At 41.8% G+C, this 12,688-nt stretch overlaps 1 protein-coding gene across 3 annotated transcripts in view; it reads left to right on the forward strand.

The window, feature by feature from the left end:
* Positions 1–1,903: 1,903 nt before the first annotated feature.
* Positions 1,904–12,688, forward strand: part of LOC140467901 (CD209 antigen-like protein C) — a 67,158-nt gene continuing 56,373 nt past the window's right edge. For 2 of the 3 annotated variants that reach the window (XM_072563974.1, XM_072563976.1), the window contains exons 1-2: positions 1,904–1,940; positions 2,247–2,362. In XM_072563974.1, coding sequence (XP_072420075.1) covers positions 2,284–2,362 — 79 coding nt within the window. In that variant the 5' untranslated portion in view covers positions 1,904–1,940; positions 2,247–2,283. Of the gene's footprint in view, positions 1,941–2,246; positions 2,363–7,094; positions 7,229–12,688 lie in introns of those variants that run through there. The other variant, XM_072563975.1, reaches the window with a different exon arrangement.

A 12,688-nucleotide genomic window follows, 5' to 3' on the forward strand; every position in this document is an offset into this window, starting at 1 on the left:
TTATGGGAAGGTCAATGCTGTTATAAAGTCAGACTCGTATCTAATACCTAGATTGGAGGACTGTATTGAGGAAGTTGAACAAGCCATTTACATCACCAAATTGGACTTACTGCGTGATTACTGGCAAGTACCTTTATCAGAGACAGTGAAAAAAATTCTGCATTTGTAACCCCAAAAGAATGCCCTTTGGAATGAAGAATGAACCCGTCATATTCCAAAGACTCATGAACAGAGTTGTGGCTGGTTTAACAAACTGGGCAGTCTATTTGGACGATGTAGTGATCTTCAGTAAGTCCTGGAAATATCACATGGTACAGTTGGCAGAGCTCTTTGAATGACTACAAGAGGCAAAATTGGTGATAAACTTCAATAAAACTGAATTTGAGAAAGCAGAGGTGACATTCTTTGGACATGACATTAGTCATGGAATATTGACACCACGGAAAGCAAAGACGAAGGCCATCAAGGAATTTCCACGACCAACCTCGAAGAAAGAAGTGCTTCAATTCTTAGGACTCAGCGGATTCTCTTGGGAGTTTGTTCCAAATTTAAGCAGTGTAGTGACAACGTTAACTGATTTGCTGAGGAAGAACGCAAAGTTTTGGTGGACAGAACAATGTCAGGAGGCATTCAACCATTTGAAATCAATATTAACCACCAAACCAGTTTTAGCTACACCAAACTTTTCAAAACCTTTTAAAGTCACCATGGATGCTAGTGACATAGGAGTGGGAGCTGTACTCCTACAGGAAGATGAGGAGGGGATTGAACTGCCAGTTGGTTACTCTTCGAAGAGGGTCAACATCCACCAGAGGAAATACTCCGTGACTGAAAAACAACTATTGAGTTTGGTACTGGCCTTACAGCACTTTAATGTTTATGGTACGGATAAAATGTACACAGATCACAACCCCCTTCCATTCTTAGAACATTTCAAAGACAAGAATATGAGATCATTTCATTGCAGTCTTTAATTTAAAGGTTGTCCGTGTCGAGGGTTGTAAGAACATAATCGCAGATGCGTTATCACGTATTTAACTGATAAAGTTTAGATGTGATTTGTCTTTATTTAATGTTATATACATATGTAATGTTATATGGGAAGAAGTTAAGGTGAACTTAGGTTAAAGATATCTGTATGTTAGGTTAAAGTGTTTAAAGAGTAGAAAAAAATGAAGTCATCTTTTCATTATGATGGTTCAGTTTTTTCATAATAGGAGAGGTGTTATGAAGATGTGGGTACTGTACCTTTAAGAAAGTTAAAAGCTAGCAGAACTACCTGACACCGCAGCAACTGTTCTGAGCAAGAGGTAATGCAATACTCGGTCCAAGAACTCAAAAAGCTGGTTGCTTGGACATGACAAAATAAATTTGAATTAGGCCAATCAGTTTAAATTATTCCCCGAAAAATACTAAGCTCCAATCAAATTTGAATTGAGTATATTTATAATCTTGAAAGCCAATGGCACAATCTGATGCTTTGGGTGTATGAGACCAAGGAAAATTGAACAGTTAGGAGGAGAACTGCCAAACCACCAGCATCTGCATACTGCCTGGAGAATAGCTCTCTTAGAGGTACCTTTATCTGTCAGTAGCCTATGAAGCATAATCCCTAAGAAGAGGAAAAGAGGATCGAGGAAGATTTACAAAGAAGATTCGACAGCTGGCAGGTTTTGAAAACTTGAATTTTTGGAAATCTTAGTCAGGTGTTTATTGTCTGAGTATTATATAAGGGAGAATAAAAGGTAGGTTAGAGGAAGGAGTTGTGAATAGTGGCTAGTTAATTAATCTCTGTTATACTTTAAGAAGTAAAGTTGTTAATTTGTACTTTAAATAGTTCTTGTCCTCTCAATTTTTCACAGAACACTGATGGGATAAATCATCTCTGTGTTGCTGGTTTAAATGAAGCAGGAGGGTTTACCCCGTGATGTAACAGGATGGTGAGTAACAGGCTTGGAGAGGAACTTTGAAGTTGTAGTGTTCCCAAGTTTCTGCTGCCCTTGCCCTGTTGGACACAATTTTGTGAAAAGATAGGTACAGGAAAATTAAGTTATTAAAAAAGTCCAATTGCATTCTTAGCATCTGATTACAGAAGTGGTATTTTCCTTTTAAGCACATTAAGCAAATTCAGTTGCATCAGTGATGATAGAGGAAACTGTTGCAAGTTAACCCAGACACAATCTATGAATGTGGTTTACACAAGAAAAGTAGGAACTAAAACTGAGAAAAACGTTGCTTTTCTCTAGTTGTTGCTAAAGGCATGAAGATCCTCTGAGTGAGAACATGGAGCTGGACAACATTTACACCAATCTGAATTATGATCAACTGAAACAAGACAGGAAACAGCAAAACCTAATATCAGGTAAACATCCATAATCTGGTCATTATTGTACAGGTTACTCAATCTTTGTAAATTCACCTTCAGATCCATGAACAACAATGTAAATACTTCTCATTGTTTGAGACAAAGAGTTGTCAGGAAATTCCACTTCTTCAGAATTGATGGATTTTAGAGCTGATCAGTGAGATAACATAATATGGTCAGACACTCTTCAGTGACCATCCTTTTTAACTGTTTGTGTTGTGAACAAACAATGAAATAAATCAATTGGTTAGAAAAGCAGTGTGACCATTCCTTTAACTGATGGTGTTATTGACTCACACTGAAATCCATGAGGAAGATTTTGAAGATTTTGAGGGGGAGATAGTGAAACATTAAAGAATTGACGAGGAGGGAGGTGGTTGATTGAGAAATGTGGTCTTTGTTTTTTTAATGATGCAGATGACACAATAACTGATGATTTGTGTCTGCTTTGTATGACCCATACATTTTGTCATGTCAATTCTTGTGCAGTATTCAATCTTTAATGAATGTCTGTGACCTCAGCAAGTGCATGACCGTTAGGTCTAATGTTAAAACATTCCAGCATTGACAGTTTAATGTAAAGGGGAGGAGAGGGGGGAATGATACAAAGGGGTGTCTATGATGATATGGAAAACAGGATGGATGAACTGTTGGAATTGATTTCTGGGGGGGGACAGATATCTCATGATCTCTGTGAAGGTTTCCCCAGTATAGGTTTGTTTCAGAGGGATCTCTGTTCCCCGAGTACTTCATGAGAACACACCGTGAGAATAAAGAACCAAATAGTTCAATCTCTTTTACTATACAGTGTAACACCCACAGCACTTCAATATACTAATTGATTGCATTGACAGTTCTGATTTCACATGGAGTCAGACAGTATGGAAACTGCAGACCCCTCAATCCAACCAGTCCATGTCAAACATAATCCCAAAATAAACTAGTCCCACTTGGCCGCTACTGGTCCATATCCCTCCAAACATTCCTTGTTCATGCACTTATCCAAATGTCTTTTAAACATTATAACTGTACCCATATCCATCACTTTCTCTGGAAGTTAATGTCACATTCAAACCACTCTCTGTGTAAGGAATTTGCCCCTTACGTTTTTTAAAATCTTTTTCCTCGCACCTTAAAAAATAATCCCCTTTAATCTTGAAATGTCCCAGCCTCAGGAAAAGACACCTGCCATTCTATACTCGTCATGATTTTATGAACTTCTATAAGGTCACCCCTTAACCTCCTCTGCTCCAGTGAAAATAGTTCATCCTTTCCAATCTATTTTTATATCTCAAACCCTCCATCCCTGACAACATCCTAGGAAATCGTTTCTGAATCCTCTCCAGTTTAATGACAACTTTTCCATAACTGAGCAACCAGAACTGGACTCAGTGCTCCAGACATGGTCTCACCAATGTTGTAAACAATGAAATAAACCAATTGGTCAGAAAAATAGTGTGCCCATCCCTTTAACTGACGGAGTTATTGACTCACTCTGAAATCCTTGAGGAAGATCTTGAAGTGGAGACGTTGAGGAGGAGATAGTGAAACATTGAAGAATTGACAAGGAGGGAAGTGTCTGATTGAGAAATGCTCTTTATTCCCTGTACAACTTGGATTAACCTCAACATGACCTCCCAACTCCTGTACTCAAAAGTCTAAGCAATGAGTGCAAGTGAGCTAAATGTGATGCAAACTTCAGAGATCAGAACCACTGCAATCCAAGACCACCTGATGATATCTCCCTGATACCTTTGCCATGTCCCACATGAGAAACACACCCATTCTTTGCTTCCATCTGGTAAACAAAAGGGTACTGAGTGTCAGAGATGGTTAGTGCAGAATGTATTCCAGCATTTCACACTGAGACAGTATCGCACATCACGTACAAACACCATCAGTGTTCACACACGCCCTGAACCGGACACAGTGGGGATCAATCTTTCTTTTAAATCACATGATGGTGCAGCCCACTGTCACATCAACTGCATTCTCCTTTCCTCCAACTACACTAACCATTTGGATCAGCCAATAAGATGCAAGCAGAATGTGTTGTGTATGGTCATTATACTTTGGTTTATTGTAATACCAGAACAATTCCAGGATTTCTTTCCGATTGGATTGGCGGCAGTCAGGATGCATTGTCTTTCTCTGGGAATAACTGTACCTTACTCCACAGTTCATCACCATTCTGATTGCGGTACAATAAGTCACGCAGCAATTTTTATTTCTAAATATTTGCTATGCGTAATCAACGCTGCAAATTATTTCCAGTCCCTGGATTACTTTTAGAGTGTGGGACAGCCAAATGCAGGGGAATAAAACCCAGCAAGATCAGCTCAAGAAGCACCTCCATTAGCTCGAAGGACAATAAGGGATTCCAACACATTAAATCATATTGAAGGAAAAGAACCTCAGATCAATTACTCTCGAATTTCTGAGACACTCACCGTGGTGCAGGAGGACTGTTCTGTTTGGAAATGAGGCTCTTACTGAGACCCACTCCTTTAATATTCACAAATATCCTGGGCACCTTCAAAATAATCGATGATCATAAGGCTCGGAGTGTGAATGGATTGATGAACGAATGTGGTTTGGAAGATCTCCTGAATCTGCAATCCTCCATCACCCCAAGTGTTCAATAGCACGGCTAAAGTCAGTCTGTTTGTATTCTCTCCCTCAGGCTGCAGTATTTATCAGGAAAATAGAGAAGATCACCAGATTATCTCAGTGAAAAACTGAGCAGACATGATGAGCCGAATGGCCTCTACCTGCTCCAATATCCTATGGTCTCACTGTAATAATGAAACTAAAAATCCCACAACACCAGATTAGAGTCCAACAGGTTTATTTGGAAGCACTAGCTTTCGGAGCGCCGTTCCTTCATCAGGTGGTTGTGGAGGTGAAGATCATGCTCACAGAATTTATAGCCAAAGAAGTCCAGTGTCATGGAGGTGTGATACTGTAAACAATCCCAGATTAAAACTATCACCTTTTATCATGGGATATGCTGGTTTCTGTTTGAGATATAAATCCCAGAACTTGCCCTAAATTACATTCTCAAATTAGCTGAGTTTTTCAACCAATAGGTGTGAAATCTGTCTGTGTCCCAATGCTATGTCAGACTGACAAACCCTCCGTATAGTTTTACAGAGTTTTACATGGATTCATGCAGTTTTTGAGCAAAATAAAATGTAATTCTGCAAAAACAAATTCACCCCATAAACTGACATGTGTGCGCTTCACTCCTATTGTTTCAAAAGCTGGGCTAACGTGAGAATGTAATTTGAGGGAAGTTCTGAGATTTACATATCAAAGAACAGAAACCAGCATATCCCATGAGAAAAGGTGAAAGTTTTAATCTGGGATTGTTTACAGTATCACATCTCCATGACACTGGATCCCTTTGGCTATAAATTCTGTGATCATCATCTTAACCTCCACAACCACCTGATGACGGAGCAGTGCTTTGAAAGCTAGTGCTTCCAAATAAACCTGTTGGACTCTAACCTAGTGTTTTGGGATTTTTAACTTTGTCCACCCCAGTCCAACACCGGCATCTCCAAGTCGTGGAAGAATGAATGCAGATTGAGGTGCTATGAAACCAGAGCAGACAAGAAACATTATTCACAAAATAAACTAACTCTGCCCAAAGTAATGAATTGAGATTCCCGAGACCACCACAAAGAAAGGAACCCAGTGATTGAAAGCAAATGGAAATTGGAAACCAAACCAGAGTTGGCAAACTCGGACTCCTCTCCCACTGATGCTGCCAGACCCCCTGAGCCTTTCCAAAAATCTCAGGCTTTGATCCTGATTTCCAGACATCTCAGCTCTTCTGTTGAATTGGAACCGAGCTTCAGTTGTGAACAAATCTCATTTTAGTTGAATTTCCCAAACAGTCTCAATGCTGGTGTCCAGAGGGATTTCATACTTTTAAGCTCCTTTCTAAATTTACACGGGGTGGAGGAGGCTATATAAATGCATGGGCTCTGAACACGACTCAGAAACTTTAGCAAAGCCTCTACTCCAAAAGCAATGTGTCCATCGGCTCTGGAGAAGCGGGGTTTGATCCTCTGTTAGACACAAAGCTCACTGCCCTGTCAACCATAACAGTATGAACGGACCTGATCCACTGCAACAACAACATGATTGATTTCCTCAGGTTCTCAATCTGTGGATGACTGAGACAGTCTCTGTAGCCTGGGTGTGCTCTGCAGGTTCTGTTTGCCAGGGGAATAGACCGGACAGTTCAAGAATTCAACACGAGGGTCAATGGCAAAGGAAGCCTTGGAGCTGAGGAGAAAAACCCTGCATTTGCCGGACATCCCCAGGGCACCCTGTGGATGATTTGCTGGGGTTGAAGTACGAACAGAAACTGACTGTGGACAGCGTTGTTGTGAGCACTCCTGCATTTCTTGCTGTCAAGAGCCTTGCCTGATATTGATAGTCACAGACAGCATTGAAACGGTCACATGGGAAGGAAACTGGGACCTGATCACATCAGTCCAAATTGACAATAGTCAGGTATGAAAGGAACCTCCGCCCAGGAGACCGGGACAAGAAGGAAAATGGGACATGGGAAGTGAAGGTGCAGTACCCCATTGCACTGATGACTAGAACCAGCAGATCTGCTGTTGCCATGGCTACACTCCCACAGACATACAGTCGGAAATACCTCAGTGTCTTCCTGAGAGAATTGGAATTGTCACCACGTTGGCTGCAAGAATGAGAGATGAGATTAACCACGTTTTAGTAACAGATTGATGTCTATTTAAGGGCAGCTGTTGAGCAGTATTTCTCCAGTTACATAAGCAACTGCAACTGATATTGGGCTATCGCATGGAGAATGATCAATATAAGGTACCGTTCCTCTCAGTCTAATACAGACACTCTCAGAGAGATCCAGAAATCCATGGAAACACTTGCGTACTCCCTTCAAAGGTTATCACAATAGCAGCATTGCTGTCTAATTGAAGGGAGTTGGGGAATTTATGAATATAAATGTCATGAGTTGATTCCACTGATGAGCAGCTTCATCATACTGATCCTGAGGACATTGTTATAACTGTCAGTTAGATGGGAGGAGGAAGGATATTGGGAACACAAATGACTAACAAACAGATGACAGTGCCTCACTGGGGATACTGAGAACTATGAGAATCGGGGAGGAAGCAGCTTTCATTGTCAGGATTACTGGCTGTCCCATTTTGGAAGAGAATTTTGTCGGAATTCCGTAGAATTCTGAAGGCACTAACTGGTGCATGTTGGAGCTATGGGAAGGGGACCTCATTTCTAATCCAAACAATCCTCCCAGGAATTAATTAGTTTAGTTCGAATTCCTGTTAGTTCCGCTCTTTTCGCAAATCTACCCCTGTTAGCTTTTGTGTTTTTAATTGGTTTGCTTTCTGACTAAGAAGTCACTTTTCAAGAGAATTATAACTTTGTAAATGTCCTTTATAAATAAAGCATGTACAATCGGCAAGTTTTGTAGATTTCGAATCCAAAGGACTGGCCAAAGCAGACCTGTTTCCATGAATGTTCCTGCCTCTTGCCCTGACTGTGCGGAATAATCCAAATCTTGCAGATCATGTCCTGCCCACACGCGTCATCCAGATCTAGTGTCACCATTGCAGATACACAACCGAAGGACAAAGCTCTCCTTACTGTTCCTGCTCCACATTCACAATGGCCATCTTCTGTTGCACTTATTCCAATCTGTGCTTGTGATTAAGGACAGTGAGGCTTTATCTTTTGCTAATGCTGCTACATGGCCCCCACTCTAGAGGGGTCCGAATCCTGGGGGTAGTTCAGTAGTCTCTATACTGGCACAAAGATGTCTGTTGTAATTGACACTTACAGTTAACATAGAAATAACATTTCAGCCACAGTACTGACGGCTTTGCTACCTTCCCCCACCCTCCTCTCTGACCTCTCACCTCCAGCCCCACCCCCACTCACCTACTGTACTCTTTGCTACCTTCCCCCACCCTCCTCTCTGACCTATCACCTCCATCCCCACCCCCATTCACCTATTATACTCTATGCTATTTTCTCCCCACTCCCAACCCCCTCTCATTTATCTCTCCACCCTTAAGGCTTCCAGCCCCTATTCCTGATGAAGGGCCTTTGCCCAAAACGTCAATTTTCCTGCTCCTCGGATGCTGCCTGACCTGCTGTGCTTTTCCAGCACCACTCTAATTTAGACTCTGATCTGCAGTCCTTGTTTTTACCCAGTTTTGTGCATGATATTGGCGACAGCAATTTTCCATTGTTCTGGATGTACGTTTGCTCGCTTTCAGATGTTTCCTTACCATACTCGTTAACATCATCAGTGAGTCTCTGGTGTTATATCCTGTTTTCTTAGGTTTAGGTTTCCTTGGGTTGGTGATGCCTCTGTTTGAATACGCTGTAGAGGTGATTTTCCTCTGCTCTTCGTCGTTCCCCTGTCCTGCAGTGTGTGGTGGCTCATTGAAATAATGTTCTAATGCAGCTTTGTTTGTGGATGTTAGGATCATTGCTTCTGTAGTTCAGTAGTTGGTCTGTATAAGTTGTTTTCCTGTTAAAAGGAATGGGTGCCCAATGAACACAGTCTGTCGATTTCTCAGCAATAAACCCAAACGAGCAGACAAAGTGTACTCAGAAACCCTCGCCATTCTCCCCAACATCAAAGACATCTCAGAATTGACTGCTAGACTATTCAGACCCCCTTGGCATCAGAGTAGCCCACAAACCCACCAACACACTAAAACAGCAGCTCATGAACTTAAAAGACCCAATACAGACAACAAGGAAAACACACATTGTACCTCGCAAGAGCTGTAACAAACACTACATTGGACAAACAGAAATCTAGCCAGTGGGATAAATGAACATCAACTATCCACAAAAAGGCATGACTCACTCTCACTATATTGTGACATACAGATGAGGAAGGACACTACTTTGACTGGGACAACACATCCAATATAGGACAAACCAAACAGAGACATGAACCAGAATTCCTAGAAGCACGGCTTTCCAACCAGAATTCAATCAACAAACACATTGATTTAAACCCTATCAACCATCCGCTGAGAAAAAACCAGAAATGACATCATAAACACAGGAAATAACATCACCAACACAGGAATTGACATCACCGACCCAAGGAAACCTAAACACATAAATAGAAAGCGGGATGTAACACCAGCACTTCACTGGAGGCTCACTGATGATGTTATCTAGTATGGTGACATAACGTCTGAAAATGAACCTTCCAGCTCAGTGAGCAAACTTACACCCAGAACCTCAACCTGAGCTACAAATCTTCTCAAAACTCACTAATTCTTCACTGTGTTTAGTAATTCCCTCATGCCCACTAGAGGTGACTGTATTTCTGTATCACTGGGTTTATCACTACACACAGAAAAGGTCAGACAGTGTTCCTCTGCTCTGAGTGACCACTCATGTTGAAGATAGAGTGGTTTTTAAAGTATTCACTCACAGGACATGAATTTGGCTGGCCAGATCAGTATTAATTGTTCAGACCAGTATTTATTGACCAGACCAGTATGTATTGGTCAGACCAGTATTTATTGCTCATCCCAGAGAGCAGTTGAGAGTCAACCACATCGAGAGTCACATGCAGACCAGACCAGGGAAGGACAATTACATTAATTAACCAGATGGGTTTTTGTTTACCTGTTAACCGGCATTAGACACTTAATCACAGATTTTTATCATCTGCCAAGACTTGGATTTGAACATAGATTCCCAGAACATTATCTCGCTCCCTGGATTAATAATCCTGTGATAATAACCTAACATGGCCATCACCATCTGAGGTAATGGTGCTTCCCTGGAATTATTGCTTCCTCATATTTCAACAAAACCTGAATGTGTTTCTCCATCACCAGTTGGCCTCCCACACTATCGGTTCCTGTTCCTCCAACAGTAATTGTACTCTGCATTTACATTGGATAAATCTATCCTCAAATCTGAATTGCACATCCACAAATGAACAATACGTGTTTGTGTGACACTATCAGCGGTGTGTCACTTTACAGACAATAGACTTGAGATTTCTGCGCTGGCACGAGTCCTTCCTTCACAGTAACCATTACCAGATGCAACAAGTAACCTAGATTAAGGCTGGAAGTGACAGTAGCCCATGGTAGCAGCAAAGATCTTATTTATTTCATAGGAATAGCATCCCCCGCTTGCTCCACTTGCCTTCTTTTGATATCAGTTCTATACCATACATTGGCCAATTGTAATCATTTTGCAATGATACTCTTCCAACAGCACATTCACCATGGACCAACGGTACCCACTGGCATGGACAAGGATATTACTCGGGGCATTGGCACACTCACTGTATTTTTTTTTCACTGGTGGGACATGGGTATTGCCCCCTGATACCCATTGATTCTAGTTTTGCGAGGGCTCCTTGATGCCACACTTGGTTTAATTCAGACTTAATGTCAAGCGCTGTCCCTCTCCCCTCCCCTCTGGAATTCAGCTCTTTTGTTCATTTTTGAACCCAGGCTATAATGGGGTCAGGAGCTGAGTGACTTTGGGAGAACCCAAACTGGGCATCACTGAGCAAGTTATTGCTGAGCAGATGCTGCTTGGGCAATTTTCCACATTGTCGGGTAGATGCCAGTGTTGCAACTCTACTGGAACAGCTTGGCTCAGGGAGCAGCAAGTTCTGGAGCACAAGTCTTCAGTCCTATTGCCAGGATGTTATCAGGACCTTTGCCGTTGCACTATCCATTTTCTTGATATCACGTGGAGTGAATTGAATTGGCTGATGCCTGGTATCTGTGATGTTAAAGACCACGGATCATCCACTCGCACTTCTGGCTGAAGATTGCTATGAAAACTACAGCCTTATCTTTTACACTGATGTGCTGGATCATTGAGGATGGGGATATGTGTGGAGCCTCCTCCTCCATGAATTATTTAATCATCCACCACTCTTCCTGACTGGAGATAGCAGGATTGCAGAGCTTCGATCTGATCCGTTGGTCATGGGATCACTTCGCTCTGTCTATCACTTGTTGCCTATGCTGTTTGGTGTGCTAGTAATCCTGTTTGGTGGCTTCCCCTCAACTTCAGGTATACCTGGTGATACTCCTGGCGTACCCTCCCGCACTCTCCATTGAACCAGGTTTGATCCCATGACTTATTGGTAATGATTGAATGGGGGATATGCAGGCCATGAGGTTACAGATTGTGCTGGAGTACAATTCTGTCAAATAGTGCACAGTCCTGCTGTTGAGCTTTGGTGGGTGGAGTGGCTGAAAGTTTGTGGATGTGGTGCCAATCCAGCAAGCTGTTTTGTCCTGGAGGGGGTCAAGCTTCTTGAGTGTTGTTGGGACTGCACCCATCCAGGCAAGTGGGGAGTGTTCCATCACACTGCTGCATTGTAGATGGTGGACAGGCTTTGGAGAGTCAGGAGGCAGACTACTCACCACAGTATGTCTGGCCCAGACCTGTTCTTGTAATCATTGCATTGATATGGTGAGTCCAGCTCAGTTTATGGTAAATGGTAAAATCCAGGATGCTGATCGAGGGGGATTCTTTGATGGGAGCATCATTGAATGGCAGAGGGTAATGGTTAGATTGTCTCTGCGTGGAGATGGTCATTGCCTGGTCTTTATGTGGCGTGAATGTCACTTACCACTTGTCAGCCCAAGCCTGGATATTGTCCAGAACTTGTTGAATTTGAACAAGGACTGCTTCAGTGTCTGGAATCATGAATGGTGCTGAACATTGTGCTGTGAACATTATCAATGAACATTCCCACTTCTGACCTCACATGGGAGGTAGATTGTATATGTTCACTACTTCTCTGGGATATTACCCTTCTCTTCATTAAACCGAATGCTGCTTTTTCCCTTCTGGCTGATTCGCTGTTCCTGCTATGTTTCTCTAATCCTGAACAAATGATCAGAATATGATAATGTTTGATTTTATAGCTATGCTGCTGGTCTCGTTTCTGGAACATTGTCGTGGCCAATTTAATTATTGTATATACACTTGATCTCATGTAAAAGAGTACCCCTTAGTTTTGGCCAAAAAATCTTGTATTTTCCATATATCTTGTGTAAAAGTTGACCCCATTATGTCTCATCATAAACCTCTTGCAAAGGAAACTGCATGTTCTAATTAATTCACTTAAAGGAAATAGCATTCATCCATTCATACCAGTAATTGCACTCATCACTCTTTGTTACTATATTGCGTCTCTATTAATTAATTAATTTATTCATTCATAGCTCTCCTTTGGTTTACGAGAGCACATTTTGATTCATTCATTCATTCAGACCGTACTGA

This window comes from Chiloscyllium punctatum, chromosome 46 (genome assembly GCF_047496795.1).
Source record: "Chiloscyllium punctatum isolate Juve2018m chromosome 46, sChiPun1.3, whole genome shotgun sequence".
In the NCBI taxonomy this organism is placed as follows: Eukaryota; Metazoa; Chordata; class Chondrichthyes; order Orectolobiformes; family Hemiscylliidae; genus Chiloscyllium; species Chiloscyllium punctatum.